The sequence below is a fragment of the Acipenser ruthenus genome, chromosome 7 (genome assembly GCF_902713425.1).
Source record: "Acipenser ruthenus chromosome 7, fAciRut3.2 maternal haplotype, whole genome shotgun sequence".
In the NCBI taxonomy this organism is placed as follows: Eukaryota; Metazoa; Chordata; class Actinopteri; order Acipenseriformes; family Acipenseridae; genus Acipenser; species Acipenser ruthenus.
Window position 1 is genome coordinate 42,367,386 of NC_081195.1, and position 19,781 is coordinate 42,387,166.

General features: G+C 40.2%; 1 protein-coding gene across 5 annotated transcripts; it reads left to right on the forward strand.

Moving 5' to 3' along the window:
* Positions 1-15,400, forward strand: LOC117415269 (caprin-2-like). Of its 5 annotated transcripts, none has more exons than XM_059026978.1 (21): positions 1-111; positions 1,200-1,450; positions 1,545-1,607; positions 1,910-1,996; positions 2,313-2,551; positions 3,038-3,120; positions 3,842-4,018; positions 4,343-4,389; positions 5,314-5,559; positions 6,211-6,252; positions 6,381-6,512; positions 7,979-8,066; positions 8,251-8,306; positions 8,544-8,639; positions 8,836-8,946; positions 9,573-9,695; positions 10,224-10,410; positions 10,578-10,760; positions 11,383-11,486; positions 11,825-11,891; positions 13,867-15,400. In XM_059026978.1, exons 2-21 carry the CDS (start codon positions 1,214-1,216, stop codon positions 14,433-14,435), a joined length of 2,937 nt encoding a protein of 978 aa, XP_058882961.1. In that variant the 5' UTR covers positions 1-111; positions 1,200-1,213; the 3' UTR covers positions 14,436-15,400. The 5 variants fall into 5 exon arrangements, with proteins under 5 accessions (XP_058882961.1, XP_058882960.1, XP_058882962.1 ...); XM_059026977.1 differs by lacking the exon at positions 1-111 and adding an exon at positions 118-262; XM_059026979.1 differs by lacking the exon at positions 1-111 and adding an exon at positions 118-262 and having other exon boundaries at positions 11,386-11,486.
* The last annotated feature ends 4,381 nt before the right edge of the window (positions 15,401-19,781 follow it).

A 19,781-nucleotide genomic window follows, 5' to 3' on the forward strand; every position in this document is an offset into this window, starting at 1 on the left:
ATGATATAAGCGTGTGGACGCAGGTGGGTAGGTTTGCCGGACGGGGTGACGTCATAATAGAGTGTAATGTATCAAACGCCAAACCGCTACATTCCAAGAGCATATAAAAAGGTAACAGAGGGGGGTGTTCGGCCCCGTTTATACTAACATCAGACGTTTTGGGCCGTGAAGGGAAGGATTTGGGGTTTTTTTGTGCTCAATCGCCTGTCGGTGATTAACACGATCTGAATACAAAACAAACAGTTGTCAGAAGAACGAGGAGGTTGGTTTGCTGTTTTTTTAAACTTTTTTTTTTGTTCTTTTTTTTTTTTATTAAGTACAGTGTTGTTTTTTTTTTAATGTTATCTAAGGTTATGGAATTGTATTGATCCGAGTACGGTAGCAAGCTTTCAGTCTTTGCGGGTTTTATTTATGGATTCAGTGTCTCTTTGGGTATGTTGCAATTTCAATGAGCGCAATGGAGCGAGGCCGGTCCTTGTATAAATGAAAACTATTTAATTATTTATCTGAATAAAAACAGTACCGTGAAATCACTGCGGTGGGATTTCAATTAATAATTATCTGTATGGCCCTGTTTAGTTAAAGAAGACAGCATAGACAGAAGCTGTATAGGAAACAGTGCTGCTTTGTCACTTCAATTATTACTTAATAATATCTTTGCCTTTATTTTTATGTAGATTATTCAATTTATACCCAGCCCTAATGAAACAGTAATAGAAGGGACCATTCGACATTTAAGCGCAAAGCTTGTAATTCTTTGAAAAGCAGCAAAGATGACGACATATAGACCACATGGCTAAAAATGTATTGCGTTTCAGGACATTGCCCTGTGTTTTTTGAGTTTCTACTGGGCTGTGATATTATTAGACATTTACATAGTTAGCAAACCTAACGCGTCTTTAATTGAATGAGGGGTGCTTTTATCTTTTGCAATGTGTTATTCCTTGGGTATGTATGGAAGTAAACACAGAATGGATTTTTTTTTTGGGCTGGGTCTTTAATAGGTTTTATGATGTCTATTGGTGGGATATACCAATTTCAATTAGGCCTACACTATACTTTCAAATGGGAAAAGTCAGGCAATTTTTTGTTTGGTTAAGTTGAAGGTAAATATTCATTTAATTGAACACCATGAATATTTAGAGACATGTGCCACCACTGTTATGTCATGCTATTTGATTTCATTTTTTCCCCCCTAGACCCAGTATTTCCAATGGTGCAGCTTTCCCCTTCCCCTATACCTTGCCTCTCTGCTACAGACCAGGCAGATGAGAGGAAGATGGTCAAGACTGAGAAGCAGGGAAGCCCCAAGTCTGAGGCCCAGCTTGCCCTCACCTCACTGCAGCTGGCTCTGGCTGCTTCCACCACCACTTACCAGGGCTATGACGCCTACATCGAGGACGGGCTAATCTGCCTTAAACACAAGATCAGAAACATTGAGAAAAAGAAGGCAAGTGGTTCAGTATAATTTACTGAACCCCACACTTTTTTTTATTTTTAAATGCTGCAAAAAGTTTGGCCAATGTAATCTCTTCTGATTTCAGATTAAGCTGGAGGACTATAGGCAGCGTCGGCAGGAAGGAGAACTTCTTAATCAAGATCAACTGGTACATTTATTATTCAGTTTGTTATCCATGTGTATGCAGTAGACCAGTATTTGCATCTAATGGCCACATGTCTTAAATTAGTTTTTACATAATTTATGGTGGTCAGATTTTTGCTGTGATGTATAAAAGCTAAAATCTAGAGCAATCCTGCTGAACAGTGCAGTTTGTCAGCGCTACAGGCTCAGGCTGGTACGATTTAATGTCAGGGCAACCATTCAATCTCTGATCCCTGCTTTCTATTCCCAGTTGAAGTGCTTCTACTGTATATGGCTTGTGCTGATTCTGTTCACTAATCTCTACAGGAGGCAGTGGAAAAGTATGATGAAGTCATTCATAATTTGGCATTTGCCAAGGAGCTGCAGAAGACATTTAGTTCCTTGAGTCAAGATGTGAGTATTTGTAAAGCCACAAAGTCATCTTTAGCTGTTCCGATTGACTTTCTAATGCATGTTGACATTCCTTTATCCCTGGTCAAATGGAAGATTTAACAGTTTTCAATTTGTGCACTTTTTTTAAAGCAATTTATTCAATTTACTGTTCAGAACACATTACTGCTCCAAAATAGGCTGATGAGGAAGCCATGTCTTGTATTTGTAATGCACACCAAGGCACGATGAAATCTACTGTCAGGAAGCTGTTGCACAGTTATTTTGATAAGCAGACAGTATATCAGTAGTTGACACTTCGTTATTTTGTGCCACACAGCTGTTAAAAGCCCAGAAGAAGGCAGTGCGGCGCGAGCAGGTTCTGAAGATTGAAATGGAGAAGCGTCGCCTGCGCACCATCCTCCAGGTGCAGTACATTCTGCAGAACCTGCAGGAGGAGCACGTGAGGAAAGACTTCCGCAGCGGCCTCAACGGGGCCCCCTTTCTCTCTGCCAGGGAGCTCGACTACCTCCTGAAGTTCTCCAAACTGGCATCCCTGGTGCGCGATGAGATGATGAGGTGAGGGAAAGGGGGAGCTGCTCAGGAGGGGTGTGAAGAGGTCCTCAACAAGAACCTGGTGTGGCCCACAGCTGGCTTGAAAAATTACATTTCTGTAACTCACTCTGTCAATTTGTTTGACAAAATGGCCTTCATAGAAAGTTATTGTGGTCACACATCATTTCTATAGCATTGACTAGACAACCTTGTTCATTCACTATCCTTTACCTCTAGAGGCTTTGTTTCAAAGCTAGCTCGCATATGATGATTTTGGTGGTCTTTGCTTGGTCCCTAAAGCCACATCTTTTCAGCATAATAAGTTTTGGAATTGGGGATTGAATGTGTATGGATACAGACTTGACAGTCCATGATTAGGGCTAACTAATAACCTTAACTGGACTAATGGGTAGATTTACTATAGTATTCATGTAATGCTTCTATTTTGGTCTCCTTGTATGATTTATGAAGTCCTATGGCATGTAAAGCTGCTGCTTTCATGTCTTGCAGCCTTGAGGACCAGATGGAGCAGGCAACAAGCTACCTTTGGGAGTTACTTGAAGGAGGAGAAAAAGTTGTGGTTGGTACTACCTGTAAGTTGAGGATATTGAGCACTGTATGTAGTTCATACTGCCGAATAGCATTTGGAGGTAGAGGACAATTATGACAGATCTTAATTTGAATTGACTTAGTACAGGAAGTTGCAAGCATTGTGGTATTATTATTATTATTATTATTATTATTATTATTATTATTATTATTATTTGTCATTTAGCAGACTTATCCAAAGTGAATGGGAGAATAGGTGGTGAACTATGCATTAACTGCTGCAGAGTCACTTGCAATAGGACCTCGGTTTTACGTCTCATCCGAAGGACAGAGCACAAGGAGGTTAAGTTACTTGGTTAGGATCACACACAGTGAGCTGAGCGGGGATTTGAACCAGGGACCTCCTGGTGTCATGCCCTTTTCTTTAACTACTGGACCACAAAGCCTCATTTTGTGCTTTTTATAGTTGCACAAAGTAGTAGCTTTTCATTCACACTTTAAATTCCATAAAATGGAATGTTCTTCTGCTGTACTGGTATTAATTCGTTTATTTTTTATATTCACATTTTTCTAAGTTAGGTAAATAGTGAGCATTTGTTTTGATGTTCCATGTGATAAAGTTAATCTGCAGCAATTTGTGTCAACATACTAATGATTTGTCATGCAACACTGAATCTACTTTTACTGTCAACACGGTTCTCTAGTCTGTGCTTGAACTCTGACCTAGCTTGTGTGTGACAGGCTAAACGCAGTGTCATTTTGCAGATAAACACCTGAAGGCGCAGATGGCAAAACTGATGGACTGTGGGTACTTTGACCACATTCCTGTCCCTCAGAGTAAGATGCTGGAGGAGGTGAAAGAGGTTCAGAAGGTAGTGGTAAAGACAGAACAACTAACAAAGCTGCCAAACGAGGACGCAAAGGAGCTGGCGAAAGTACCAGGTAAGAGAGTCTGCTGAAATGGCCTTTAAATGCGTGCAAGCCTTTGGACAGAGGATCTGCATTACAAAGACTCCATCATAATTTCTAAGCTTGTCAAATGTGAAGTCGTGTTTTGAGTGTATTTGATTTAAAGTGAATGACCAAAATGTATAATCTGGCCTAGCTTTTTTTTTTTTTTAGCAGATTTATTACCAATGCGAATTGCTGTGCAATACCAACAAGGAAGTCACATGACCTGCTCAGGATGAGCCTGTCTGACTTAGAATTCAAGCCAAGTATCTGTCTTTTTTTGTGGTACACTAAATTCAAATTTCTCTTTTGCAGAACCTTCTGTGCAGTTTATACCTACAAGGGAAGTTCAGTCAAGAGAGGCAAGGATCTTTCGCTTTTTGTTACTTTCCAATATCCAATCAAAATAGACTAGAAACACTAACTGTATGCAGCCATTTGTTAACTTTTTTTTTTTATTGTACAAGTTTTGTAAAAATACATGGACACAGGGGCTTCCGAGTGGTGCATCCAGTAAAAGCACTCGCTAGAGTGCAGGATGCGCTCTATAGCCTGGACGTCGCGAGTTCAAGTCCAGGCTATTCCACAGCCGACCATGGACGGGATCTCCCAGGGGGCGGCACTCAATTGGTCGAGCGTCGCCCGGTGGGAGGGAGGGTTAGGTCGGCCAGGGTGTCCTCGGCTCACCGCGCACCAGCGACCCCTGTAGTCTGGCCGGGCGCCTGCGGGCTTGCCTGTAAGCTGCCTAGAGCTGCGTTGTCCTCCGACGCTGTAGCTTTGAGGCGGCTGCACAGTGAGTCTGCAGAGTGTAAAGAAGCAGGCGGCTGACGGCACACGCTTTGGAGGACAGTGTGTGTTCATCTTTGCCCCTCCTGAGTCAGCGCAGGGGTGGTAGCGGTGAGCTGAGCCTAAAAATAATTGGCATTTCAAATTGGGGAGAAAACAATAAACTAATTGGCAACGACTAAATTAAAAAAAAAAAAAAAAAAAAAAAAAAAAAAAAAATACATGGACACATTCTGTTTATTGCAATTGCTTTAAATCCAAATAGTGGACATGCAGTAGGTAAAACTGTTTGGAGAATTTGGTATTACATTGTGCAATAGGAAGTCTTACAATTCACCAGCACCTGAATTGCTGCCACTTAATTGTAGCTCTATTGAAATTGCTTCTTGATGTGCATTTTTGCAGAACTCCTAATGTTTGCTACCTGGGAGCTATATTAAGGGTAACACTTGGTAAATTGAGTGCCAAACAGTTATTTTTTTTCTTTTTGGATAATGTAGTTTCTTAACAGACGCTACTTGCCTGAAACAGACTTCCACAACCAAGGAAAGACAAAGACCCTGCAGCCCTGGAAAGCCGACTTTGCAGCCATGAAACAGGAGCCTCCCGACTCTTGGGAGATGCAGTTTGATGACAGCAGGACGACATCCCCACAGCCAGTGCCAACCAAGCAGGGGAGAGCTGCTGCTGGGCTTGTTGCAAAAGAGAAGGTGGAGTCCAAAGTGACAACCAGTCCACCAAAAAAAGTAAGGATGTTGTGTTAAATGCCACAGTTACCTTTTATGCACCTACTTATTTCCACTTTCCCATTGTCTTCTGTTGAACAACTTATTGTAGGCCCACTTTTCCACACATCCTAGAAAATGCCAAGTGTCACTTTTTATTTAAGCAAGCTTGACTGTACTTTTCCTTGGATATACACTGTTTGAATATGGCTAAGCCTTAAGGCTTTGTATTTCTAAACAAAGGTACCGATGCACAAGAGCCACTTAAACTGTGAGACATCCAACTGTGGCCTTTGAACAGTGGTAGCTATACAAGAGCCTAACAGCAAGGCTTTGCTGTAGTTGTTCATTTATTCAGAATGGCCCCTACTTTTAATCTTTATTCAGTGAGGTTTGGCTTTACAGTAGGTTAGTTGCAAGTGGTGAGGAGAGAAACTAAGTTTTGATCCTAATTATGCATTAGAGTTATTCCATGCAATAGACAAGGCGTTTACTGCCTGGACTCTTGTGTTGTAGCAATTTTATCCCACTGAGCAATGACCACATCTCTTGATGTGCAGAGGAAGATGTGGTGTGCTCATTAGAACTGCTGTCATGGTTAACATGGCTGGAATGTGCTTTTTAGTCATGACCATCATCCTAATTTTTTTTTTTTTTTTAAATGTATAAAAGAAACGCGAGCGGAAACCCAAAGCAGGAGAAGAAGTTAAACCAGTAAGTTGCTGCTGGAAAGCTTTCTTGTGACTTGCTAGCATATCAGCAGCCAAATGTGCTGCTTCATGTCATTTATTGGCATTTATGATGCGATTCTGTATGATCTTTTGTCCAACTTTTCCTTTCAGGTGCCAAAGCCAATACCTTCCTCCATAGCTGTGTTCAATTCCACTTCCTCCCTTCCAAAGGACCCAGCACTGAGAAGGCAGAAGCTACAAGATTTGATGGCTCAGATCCAAGGGTCATTCAGTTTTATGCAGGTCCGGTGTATTGGAGACAATGTGTTGCATTTGATCAGTTAAAAACAATAAATAAATCTAAGCCAAATAGTCTGTCAAATAAGAACTGGATGTTTCCATGTACCAGTATGCTGTGCGTAAAAGATTGTACAGGTTGTTTCCATGTCAAGAATTTTTAAATGCTAAGGGGTAGATGTACTAAAGTGTCTGTCGCAATCGTTTCAAACCGGTCGAAGTGTAGCATGAAATGTATTAAACAAGCACAATGCTGTTGGCATCTTCTTAATGAATGCTTTGCAGCTGCAGTTGTTCTTTTGCACTTTAGGCTTATATGAATATGTAATTCTGGGCATTCCTGCAGAAATTTGCAAAAACAGGGTGGAGTTGGTGCAAATGAGGGATCAAAAATATTGTAATGAGATGTTCTAAAGCTGCGGGAAATTGCGATACTTACAATTGCATCAATTTGTTAAACTTTTGAAAGCATATTTTAAACAGTTGCAATTGTTGCTGGCATTTCCCAGTCTGCTTTTTCTCGTGTGTTGCTAGTTAAGCTCAATGCATTTGAGATGAACACCCAAGTTCTGAGCATCTGTATAGGACCATGATCTATTGTGTGAATTGTCTAGGCTACTAAGTAGACCAAGTTAAAAATAATAAACCCTAAAATCATTGTTTCAATTTTAAAATGTTATTCTCATTGTACACCAATGTGTACAGTGCAGCAGCATGATTTATTTTACCAATAGGCTGAAGTACAACAAGTGTGCTAAGTTTGGTTTTACTACTGTGCTGTATAGGCCTACTGTATATATTTTTACATAGTGGAATGTGTAGCCTACGTAAGATTAGTGTTATTTCAGTGCAGTAATTTATATTTAAAATGCACCTAACTGTAAATGTGTTGTGGGTTTTTTTTTTAAACCTGACACCTTATGTTGGACAAACATGTACGGTTTAGCAAGGGGTTGCTGTAATTATGAAAAGCTTTTTTAGGGTGAAGGTTGGGGCCCCACGATAGAATCTGATTGGATTAAAATTTATAAATAAATTTAAAATAGATAAAATGAAGACTGTACAGATGTTTCCATTTAACAAACAATGTTTTGATTCTTGCACCCTTGCATGTATAGACGTTATGCTTCGGGTACCCTCTGCTGCAGCAAACCACAACTCGTCTCCTGCTATTTTATTTGAGAATGCCGCACAACTCACTAGAGAGCTCACTAAGATGACGCAAATAATATTTAAATTGGTATATTGCGGCTCGCTTCATTTAGCATATTTTTTTCTTGGTACATGAGACAAAATGTGCACTTTGCGAATTGTCCTAACTAAATTGTGGTATGTTGCGCTGCGACTGGCCCATCTTGGTACATCTACCCCTAAGTGTGGTGTTCTTTGTCTCTCCTCATGACTGGGAGAGGGGTGTTTTTGGGGGAAGTGCACCAGCGCGTTTAAATAAGGTACTTTTTTTTATTTTCTAGGACTCTGTGCTGGATTGTGAGAGTTCACCTGTGAGTGCCATGCCCCTGTTAACACCGCTTTCTGTGCTTGCCTCATCCACTCCCATAGGTATATACATTCAAAAAGCAAGCTGTTCATCACAATCTCTACATTGAGTTCATGAAGGCTATACAATATTTTTAGAATGGCTTTTACAGCTGCAGGGGGGGTGTGCATGCTGTGGACCTTGTGAATGTTATGTTTGTGTATAAACTCAAGCAGTTTTCTCTCTTCTCCCTCTCCCCCTACAAAGCACCAAGAGAATCAAAGCAGAAAAAACAGGCAGACCTCCTTCCGCAAGCCTTGCAGGTAAACACAAATTTTGTTATGTGGGATCTTACAAATACTGGTGTGTCCTTGGCTGGATTGAGGAGCTGCCAAATGTGCCTGGACCCATATCTCCCAAATACTATTGATGTGACTTTTGTTTTTAAAGGCCTTGTTTGTTAAGGTTTGTAATATACTAGGTCGAACAGTTAAAAGGATGGCATTGTTGGTGCTCCATAAATATTTCTTCCCTACATACTCATTGTTTTTTCCATGTAGACTGCCCCTTCAACCAATCACAGTCCCAGCACTAGCCTGAATGGAGATCGGTCACTGAATGGATCTGAAACTGAATTTGCTTCAGCAGCTGCACAAGTAAAGTATACTGTGCTGACTGGATACCATGGCAGTAATCATGACGCATTTAATATTAAGCTACTCTAAATATAACATTTTTGGAAAATATGTCTTGCCCATAATCAGGGCTAGATTGAACTCTCAAGCAATACAATCTAGCAGTAGTGTGTGTTCTTTTAAGAATGTTGGACCTTCATTCTGCTCCTTTTTTCAGGAAACTATTTCAGCATCATCTGAGGCGGAGTCCTTTGTTTCTCCTCCAGCAATCTATCAAACGGCATCAATCCCAGCCCCCTTGGTAGAGAAGGGCATGGACCCGACTCGGGTAATTCTACTTGGCTAGCTAATCTCTTAGAATATTAGAATTATCCTACAAATAGCAAGAATATATGTATGCATAACAGAAGTACCATCTTATGCTGAAACAGGTTTATTTTATTGTATCTTCCAGGTCAATTTTATTTGCGTACCAGTATACAATAAATGCAGTAATTACAGATGGGGAGACTGAACCTTTTGTTTGAGGGCATGTGTTGTGCACAGGTGTGGGACATTTGCTAGAAACCACCCTCCACCACAGTATTCATGACTGCAGATGATGTCTTGCTTAAGTCTGTCTAGTCCATTGATGTGTAGTATTTTCTATGTTTTTGTTTAGTTAGCGGTGTGTTTGCAGGGAGGGTTTTCTAGCCCTGCCTGGGAGTCCTGATTGCTGAGGATGCACACTAATATTTGGAATTGTAAGCAAAAGCTATTCTATTAGCCAGCGCTGTCCAAATCCCATCCTGGCAAAAACTGCTGACCACTTTGTTTGTTTTGTTTGTTTCGATAGCTTTGGGTTTGAAAATAAATACTTATACTTCTCATGCTCACCTGATAGCCATCAAACCAGAATTTCACTGTTGCCTATTTGTGTTTTTTTTTTTTTATTACTTTTGCCGCTTTCTCCAGCAGATGCCCCTTTGCAACGACACAATGCCAGCCCCTGAATTACAGGCCCAAGCATTCCAGTCACCTCCCAGCAGTAACCATGCCTTAAGCATGAGTGCAGCTCCCTTTCAGACCATGCATACTGTAAGTGACCTTTTTGTTTTACCTGATTGGCAAGATGTGGTTGTGTGTTTTTTTTTTTTTTATTGTTGCATTCCTTCCCTGTGAACAAGCATGTACTGGTACTGGGCACCTTAGATGGCAGTTGCAGATCAGTATTGGATTGGCAATGATCTGCTCCCTCACTATTTAAAGAGGGCTGTCTAGGGCATGTTTTGTGGCATTGTGGGAGGGTACATTGTTGGTTCTGTCTGGAAACAGAGAAGGCTTCTGTCTCCATTTCTGCCATAAGCACAAACTAGAGATTTATTAGGGAGAAAAAAAGACTTGGGCAGTGTTTTGCCAAGGTAAAAAAAATTAAGTTAAGGTTACAGGTCTGACCCCTGAGAAACCTGAACTACTTGCTGTATAACTTGAATCACTTTTTGCTAAAGCTATGTCTGCAGTTCACGAGGGTCACACAGCCTGCCCAGATGTTTAGTAATGCCTGCAATAATATGGTTATTATAGAAAATGGGTGTTACTGGCTTTTTTTTTTTTTTTTTTTTGTAGGTTTTTAAAGTGAATGCTCCATTGCCGCCGAGGGACGAACTGGACATGAAACCAGAGACCTCCTCATATTCAGAGTCCTACAACCAGAGTTATTCTACAGCTAGCACCCAAACAACCCCGCAGTGCTCCTCACAGCCAGCCTACACGCTGGATCAAAACACTCTCCCTCATGAAACCCTGCAGCCAGGCAAGACCAACGGTTTCTTAATCTGCTGGAGTATCTGTGGAAGCGTCCTGGAGCTTTCAATATACACCAGTGCTTCATTTAATTGGGGTTTTCTGTTGGTGTTTTAACTTTCATATGCTGTTTTGCTTTGTTTCATTTCCCCCCACCCCCCCCCCCCCCCTCAATAGTCACAACCTATCAGTCTGAATGTCCAGTTAGCAATGGATGTCAAGTTTACATGTCTCCAGGACAACCGAATGCCTTCCCTCGCTCCAACCAGGCCTACTACAGTAACAGAGGCACAGTAAGAGGAACGCCCCGTGGGAGCAGAGGCCTGGCAAACTCTTATCGCTCACCCAGTGGATATAAAGGTATTTGGTCTAAATAATGTTTGTTTGTTTCTTTTCTCTCCTAGATGGAATATATACATTATATGGTTTGTCACTAAATCAGGGGCATCAAACTCAGTTCAGAGGGCCGCAGTGTCTTCTGGCCTTCGTTCCACCCTTAATTGGTCTAATTATTTGATTAACTGGACACTTAACACTTCTCTTCAGCCCTCAATGTTTCATAGGTAGTGTACCTTGAATAGTGTGTTTAAGTCAACTGTAAAAGACCTTGAAAAAATATTAAATGTCAAATTCAACAAATTAGATCAGTTATGTTAATTGAGCTTAAGACCCTGCGGCCCTCGGACTGGAGTTTGACACCCCTGTACTAAGCCATGCTCCAATGATATGGTATATTTGGCTGTGTTGCATTGCCATCAAGTGTGCTATAGAAGTGTGGGTATCTGAAATAAAGTTTGAACCAAGCTTTAGATTAAATTACAACTTTACTACTAAATAAAACTATGAAATGCATTTACATAATTAACTTTGCAGTTTCTAGCTATTATGTTCAGTTAGAATAATACATGCATTTCTGTGGTTTGTAATAAGGGTTTAAAGGGCGAAAACCTGTATTGAGAAGTCTACACTTGATACTTTTTAGCAGGGTTTGATGGTTACAGAGGTGGAATGCAGTCTCCGGGTGGAAACTACACTCAGCAATCCTATCCTGCTAGAGAATATACAACAATGCTGTATGGATCAAGGGTATGGAAAATTGATCAAGATAACTATGTAATGCATGTCTTTAAGGTCACTGAATAAAGCGTGTCAAATAACTGAGTTAACTGCAATTCAGATGTCCATGTAACAAAATAAGGGTTCAAATTAAATTAAACAAAAAATGTGACCTATAGAAATATTTCCTAAAAATTAACGAAAAAAATTTGATGGAGCATTTCTCCAGGTCCTACCTATAATAGAAATTTAAATGTAGATTTTTATATTTTTTTGGCAGAAAAGTAAAACACTTAACTATTAAGCCATGCTATGTAATGCTGATTCATGGTTCTACAGGGTTTTACTAATGTAACTACTGTGTCTAGGAAGCTGGTTATCAGCAGAACTATAAACGTGGAGGAGGGCCTGCTGGACAGAAAGCAAATTCAAGAGGTAAGGATACCATGCAATTTTTTTTTTTTTTTTTTTGTAACAAGACAGAGGCTGGGATGAACTGAGTCAAGCACTCTGTAAAGTGCCTTAACCACTGCACAGAACAGCCAAGATTGTTTGCATGAGCAGTTACTTTTTAACCTCAAATTTTATATGGCTTCTGTTTGCTGTATTGGTTTAGGTCTGAAGCACTGTTGTAGGTGTGGAGACAGGTTGTCTATGGGCAGGGGAAGGCAAAGAGGTTCCAACAAGAGCAGGGAGTGGAGGGCAAGGTGATAAGGGGAGGGGATATGAGCATGAGGAGGAGAAGGAGGAGCAGCAGCAAGATATTATTTGTTTATTTAGCAGACGCCTTTATCCAAGGCGACTTAGAGACTAGGGTGTGTGAACTATGCATCAGCTGTAGTCACTTACAATTACGTCTCACCTGGAAGACGGAGCACAAGGAGGTTAAGTGACTTGCTCAGGATCACACAATGAGTCAGTGGCTGAGGTGGGATTTGAACTGGGGACCTCCTGGTTACAAGCCCTTTTCTTTAACCACTGGAACACACAGCCTCATCTAAGCACTTAGCTTTCAGTGTTCAGAAATGGCTTAAGTGGTGGTAATTTCCCATATGTATTTAAGATGTTGCCTTTGAATTAATTGTTTTTCAAATTTATTTTCTATCTATACACTAAGGTTATTTGTGGTTTAGAAGAAAATTGCATGTTTTATATGCCATTATCAAAAGCTTGGAGAAAATGTATTGCACATTCAAGCGAAAAGGAGAGTAGTCGCAGACAAGTACTGGCACCCTGATATAAGAATTCAAGAAAACATGTTACATTTACAAGAATTTAGTGAACATTAGTCACCAATTTAATGAGACCAAAATACATTTTTTATGGTAGTTTAACAAACAATCTTTTTATACAAAAGCACTTAAGCAATTTCAAATATTTATTCATGACAAGTATTTACAGCTTAATCATTATCATTAGACACAATGAGGCCAGTAGTTAACAGAAATTAAACAATATCAGTTACCAATTTCTGGGAGGCATTGGACATGGTGCTGGTGTTCATGGAGTATCCTTATGCTTCGCCAAGTGCCTGCTGTTTTATACAGTTTACATCCCTTTGTGATCAAAGCTTAGTTACTGGGTTATATGTGTTGGCAACATTTTGACCAGATAACTCCTGCTTGCATCAGATCAGGTGTCAGTTTTATTGACACTTTCCTGATTTTGAATGGAAATCTGAAGCATTCTTAAACAAAATCCTTTGGTCCAATGAGACTAAAATATCAATTTTCCCCAAAAAAGTGAAAGCTTTCAATGGAAAACCTTATATCTACAATTAAACATGGAAGTGGTTCGATCATGATATGGGGGTGTTAGTCGTTCAGGGACTGGAGACGTTCATGTGATTTTGAAGACGGAATAAATGCAACCGTGTGTCAACACATTCCACAAAGAACAAATATACCACCTGCTCGTAGGCTGACTGGCAGTTTATTTTCCAACACTACAATGACCCAAAGCATAGAGTTTGGTCAACTCTGGCATTCTTGAAGAAAATTAAGAAGTTCTGGAATGGCCTTCCCAGTCGCCAAATCTCAATCCAATAGAAATGCTTTTGAACTGATCTGAAAAAGCTGCAGCCAAGCAGTGTGTATCCAATCTGTCTGAGCTGAGGGAAATATGCAAAACAGATTAAAAAATTTCACCAACAAGATTTAACATGCTGGTTAATTATCATAAATGTCTGAACTGTAGTAAAAGCAAAAGGAGAAAATACAATTCTAAATCAGGGGTGCCAATATTTGTCATGAACAAATATATTAAATGAAAAGTTTGTTTCTTGATGGATTATTTGTTAAATTACTAGAAATGGTGTAAGGTTTGTTTCAGAAGGATCAAAACAGGCTTTTTATAAAGTGGTGCACTAGCAATGCAAAGATGCTTTTATTTAGTTTTCTATGTTCCTCAGCGGGGTGGAGTGACTCCTCTCAGGTGAGCAGTCCAGAACGAGACCATGAAACCTTCAACAGTGTGGACTCTGGCCAGGGGGGCTCCCGCTGCATCACGCCCATCGACATTCCGGTCACAAGCCAGGCGACCACCCTCATGCCTGTGCACGTCTACCCGCTCCCTCCGCAGATGCGTGTGGCCTTCTCCGCTGCCCGCACCTCCAACTTTGCCCCGGGCACCCTGGACCAAACCATTGCCTTTGACTTGCTCCTCAACAACCTCGGGGAGACCTTTGAAATGCATATGGGCCGGTTCTCCTGCCCGGTCAATGGCACTTATGTTTTCATCTTCCACATGCTGAAGCTGGCGGTTAATGTACCGCTTTATGTGAACCTCATGAAGAATGAGGAGGTCTTGGTGTCTGCCTATGCCAATGATGGTGCCCCCGACCACGAGACTGCCAGCAACCATGCTGTGCTTCAGCTTTACCAAGGAGACCAGATCTGGCTCCGTTTACACCGAGGTGCCATCTACGGAAGCAGCTGGAAGTATTCCACATTCTCCGGCTACCTCTTATACCAGGACTGACTTTACTGTGCTTGAAGAAATTGTGCTAGGTTGTGGCGTTTTCAATGCTTTGCACTTGAACACTGACCTTTTTTTTTTTTTTTTTTTTTTTGTGTTTTTTTTGTATTCAGGGTGTGAAAACATAACATACCCAGAGTTATGTATTTACTCCATAAAGATGCTCAGGTTTTGTTTGGGGTCACCCCCAATTTATTGATCCCCCCCCCCCCCCCCCAGTTGCTTTGAGTATCTTCTAGTTGCCATTATGTCCTCTTACTTGAAATGTATGCATATGAGGTGAGCTAACAATTGCAGTGTTATCTTCCATGACTGTTTTAATACCAGATAAACAGGCTCACTAATTAAATAAAGCTATTTTTAAAAGCCAGTTGCTGGTTTTACAGATTCAACATACCGTATTTGATTCGATCTTTAAAAAAGGCTGTTGTATTGCATATAGTTAAGGTGACCATATGACGCTGTGTTCAGCAGGACAGTTTTGGCCAGTTCAGGCTTTTCAACTCACGTTTTACCTGTCTCTGGTATCATTCTTCCCTTTTTAAGAGAAGCAGGACTACGCTTTGGGTTGCGAGCTGAACTGTCCCGCTGCAAACGGAGCCATGTGGTCACCTTACATATAGTTGCTTACTTCCCTGATAGAAATGTTTTACATTTCAAAAGGACCTAGGGTTAAGTGTAGGTAATAATCCTCTGCTCTTGTAATAAGATGGTAGCCCAGTTGGGAGCTGTGGAATGGAGCTGGATTTAGTTGAATGATGCTAGCTGAGCACTTTAATGTCAATGTTGCCTTGATTTTTTTGGGTTTGGGGTACTGAGCTATGAATGGTGTATTGTTTGTAGCTGTTAATCACAAACTCTGCCATGTACTTTTGTTTTGCTGGTGACTACTTTGTCAATGACTTTGCTCAAGTATGGGCGATTTACAGTGCCTCGTTGTGCCTAACAAATAAATAATACATTGTGCAGCTTGTGTGTGTTGGTTTGTTTTTTGTGTGTGTCTCCCCCTCCCCCTCATGTTTTACCTAGGTATTTCTTAAAAATAACCCAAATAATCACTCCTCTATCACCCTTTTACTCCCCACATGTCGGACGAATGGGATTCATTGGGGACAAGCTCCAGATAATATTACTTCAGTTAATTCAGATTATTTGAATGAGTTACTGTATAACATTGAAATGCTCAAAGTATGGCAGCACAATACACTGCGTTGTTTTATATTAAAGAAATGTAATTAATGAATAGTCATCCAGGCAATACCTAGTACTATATTTTGCATTGTAAAGCAAAACTGGCAAATGAGCATAGCTTACTTCCAAGTAGCCTTGGCTGCTGCAGTGTCCTCCCATTTCGCACGGACTAATGCCTAATTTTGTTGCTCTTTAGAAGATATTAACCCTTTTTAGCTATGATACACATGGATGACTTTTATAACTTTATTTTTTTATTTTAGCTTTTATATATAAAAAACCCAACCATATGTGCTTGTTGATCTGAAATATAGATCATGCACATTAAATACTATTACAAGGCATTCTGTAATCAAAATCAGGTTTTAAAGTAGTATTCAAAGGCTCTCATTTTGTGTGCAAGTAAGGATTTAAGTATGCAAGTACTTTTTTTTTTTTTTTTTTTTTTTTTTTTCCCCAGTTTTGAGTTTGTGTAATGAAGTGGGATGTGAAATAAACAGGATACCCCTTTGGAAATTGTGCCGATTTGTCTGAATTTAGAGTTGCAAACATATTTAAACTAATAAATGCATTTCTGAAGCTGGTAGGAACTATAAACAAATGTGTGTCAATTTACTAATTCCATTTGTATTTACAGTCCCAGACTAATTTTTCTTAGTGACCCTATGTCCATGATATTTACAACTTCCTACTACAAAGTTTGTGTGTTTTAGCTGGTGTTCTGCAATAGCCACTCGGATGTCAAATACGCAGTTTAAGGACCTTAACCTTTGTGCATTCAAACACAATAATGAATGTTTGCACCAATTACAAATGATAAACTTCAATGAATTAGCACTTTTCACCTGTCAACACAACTATGCACTGGATTTAACCACGCTACCGATCCCCAGAGGTGAGGCCTTGTCAAGCACCTTTCCTGTAGAGGTTGGTGAAGTGCAATGAGATGACTTTCCCCCTGATGATTTTCCTCTCTAACCTCACTGACTACTCCACACAACTCCTAGTTCAGGCCCTGGTACTGTCCTGCTTTGACGACTGCAACTCCCTCCTGGCCGGCCTCCCTGCCTCTCCGTCCGCTCCAGCTCATCCAAAACTCTGCTGCTCACCTTGTCTTTCCGGTTCCTTGTTTCTCCCACACTACACCGCTGCTCTGCTCCCTCCACTGGCTCCCTATCGCTGCTCGCATCCAATTCAAAACTCTTGTACTCGCCTATCGCTGTCTCAACCTTTCTGCTCCCTCCTACCTCGAGACTATTTCTCACTACACGCCCTCTCTTCCCCTCCGCTCCTCCACCACCGTAGATCAGCTGTACCCCCCCTCTGCTCCCCCTTGCCAGAGCCCGCTCTTTCTCCACCCTTGCCCCTCAAGTGGTGGACACCACGGATATCAGGACTGCTCAGTCCCTGACCACCTTCCGGCGCCTCCTCAAGACGCACCTGTTCAGACAGCATCTGTAAACCTCGCAACTCTCGACTTTAGTGGACTGTAAGGCACCCAATTGTACCAGTACTTGTATCAGCTTGTACTTGCACTGAACTGCTCCATACCTTGCTGCATTCTACTACTGCTCTTAATTATAACTACTTTCTGTATCCTGTACTTGATTTTACTCTTATAGGTATCCGTATTCATGTTTTTTTGTAATTGCTCTTATTTGAAATCGTTCTTATCCGCTTATCATACTTACTATGTGCTCTTAATGGACTTTGCTTGTATAAGCAAATATTTTTACTATAATTTAACTGCTCTTAAATATAACACTATGTAACACAATTTTTGTTCCTGGGTAGTAAGTGTTATTTCCTAATTGCTTATGCCTCAAAAGTATAGAAAATGGCTATTATTCCCCACAAACTTTGCTTTTGTGACCAGGACAGTGATATTTTGAAATTTACCTATTTCCAATGAGAAAACGGGCGAATTTGTGTCTTTTCGTTCACATAAAGTCAGAAAAAACCAACATATGAATCCAAATTAACATATATGTATACTAAAGTAATACAAAAATGACTACCAAAGATTTAGAAGTGAGTAGTCTTTTTGGTTGGGGTAGTATGGGTTTCTCTCCTCAGCTCCACCTCTGAAATTGTCATCTGGATCTACAACGTCTTCCGCGCTCTCTGACTTGCAGCTCTCTTCTAAAGACGGCTGCTCTCTCTCCGGAGGAGTGGGTACGGGGAGCTCATGGCAGTGTGGCACCGGGGCGATGGATGAAGGAAAGTCCGGATACGTGATAGCAGGTGCATTCTTGCCAGTCTGACGTTTGGAAGGGTCCACCATGCAGAAGTAGCAGTTGCTTGAGTGGTCAGTGGGTTCCCGCCAAATTCTTGGGATAGCGAACTTCATGGCTCTCTTTTCCCCTCTGTACCATCCTACAAAAATACATTTATTTCACCCATGACTAATGTGTAAGAGATTCTCGCAACATTTTTCATATATGATATATTTTTTCAATAACATTGAAAATTGTAAAACATTTTAAAATTAAAAACTTTTACAATTTTAAAAATGAACAAATTTTATAACATAAAATTCCGAGCAACAATTGTCCATCTTACCTTCCAGAGTTTTTTTGCAGAGTTCGCAGGTGGAATGAGGTGCCCAGGGTTTGTCTTGATCCCCGACAGGCATGCTGAAATATGCCTTGTAGGCCTCACACATCTTAGCAGATGCTTCCATGGAGTACTTTTTCGCTCTTGTCTTGATAAATTGGCCGCAGACATAGCAAAATGCGTCTGCCGGATGCTTGCAGCCTCTTGATGCCATCTCAGAAAAATGCAGATATGTATCCACTTAGGTAGCTGGAACTAAACTGAACTGGTGGGCTTAAGGCCCCTGTATTTATACTACTATTTATATTACTGGAAAGTTCTAGAAGTTACTCCAAGTTTACTCAGCACTGAATCTATCTGGAATGTTCTGGAAAATAGGTAAATTTCAAAATATCACTGTCCTGGTCACAAAAGCAAAGTTTGTGGGGAATAATAGCCATTTTCTATACTTTTGAGGCATAAGCAATTAGGAAATAACACTTACTACCCAGGAACAAGAAAAAAGAAAAAAAGAAATTGTTACACAGTGTAATTATTTACTGTATTCTTTATTGTGCTCTTATTTGAATTTGATCTTATTTTCTACTGATTTTACTGCACTTTATAACTGCTCTTATCTGTAATGTGATATTTTAAAATGTGATATTTTGTAATGTGATACTTTGTACTGTGATATTTTGTACCAATTGTTACATGCAAAATCAATTCATACATTCATTCAAGTTGTGGACGTTGTTATGTACAAATTGAAAGTAGTTTTGTTTTTTTTATCGGTATAAATGTCTTTTAAAAGGTATTGTCTTTAAATCAATCCAACGTGAAATAAAATGTGTTACCTTTGAGATTATCATTAGATCACAAGATAATTAGATATGTTCAAAGTTCATGAATTCCCCCCTGCATTATTTACCCCATGATAGGAAGGTGTTTCACTTTTGGTGCACAGCATGCACATCCTCCTCAATTACACTTTTTTTTTTTTTTTTTAATAAACATCTGACAGCAAATTAATCGTAATCCACATTACCAATAGCAACCAAAACCAAGACCACTAAGAATAACAATCCCAGATAATTATACCTTTTCCAGATTTACATAAACTGGTTTATCAGCATTCTTGGAATTTTAATGTAATTAGTTTACCACTTAACACAAAAATACTATTACTGTGTTTAGGAATGTGCCCCATTGCACAATGATATTACCACAGCAGACAGTTCATAAATTGGATCTCTACAGCACAATCCAGGATATTGTCAAAGTGAAGCCCAGTTTGTTTATTCTCTGGCCACAAGTCATTGATCAAGTCTTGCAAATATCATGATACGGTTTCATCGCATGACACCTTGTTGGAAGTGTTTTATCTGGGTTGAAATTAATAGTTAACACTCTGTGCAGTATGCTACTGATTAATATGTTTTTACACATTTCATTCAGAAGGCTTTGCCAACAGTTTGGAACGAGTGTCGTAGAGCTGCTTTTTTTCCGTACAAAATGTCTCCTTCCGTGAGAGCGCCGCCAACCATCAACAGTAAAACGTTGTTTCCTTTGTGATTGCGACCGCCGCTTGCTGGTTATCAGTAAATGGGGCAGTGCTGTCAG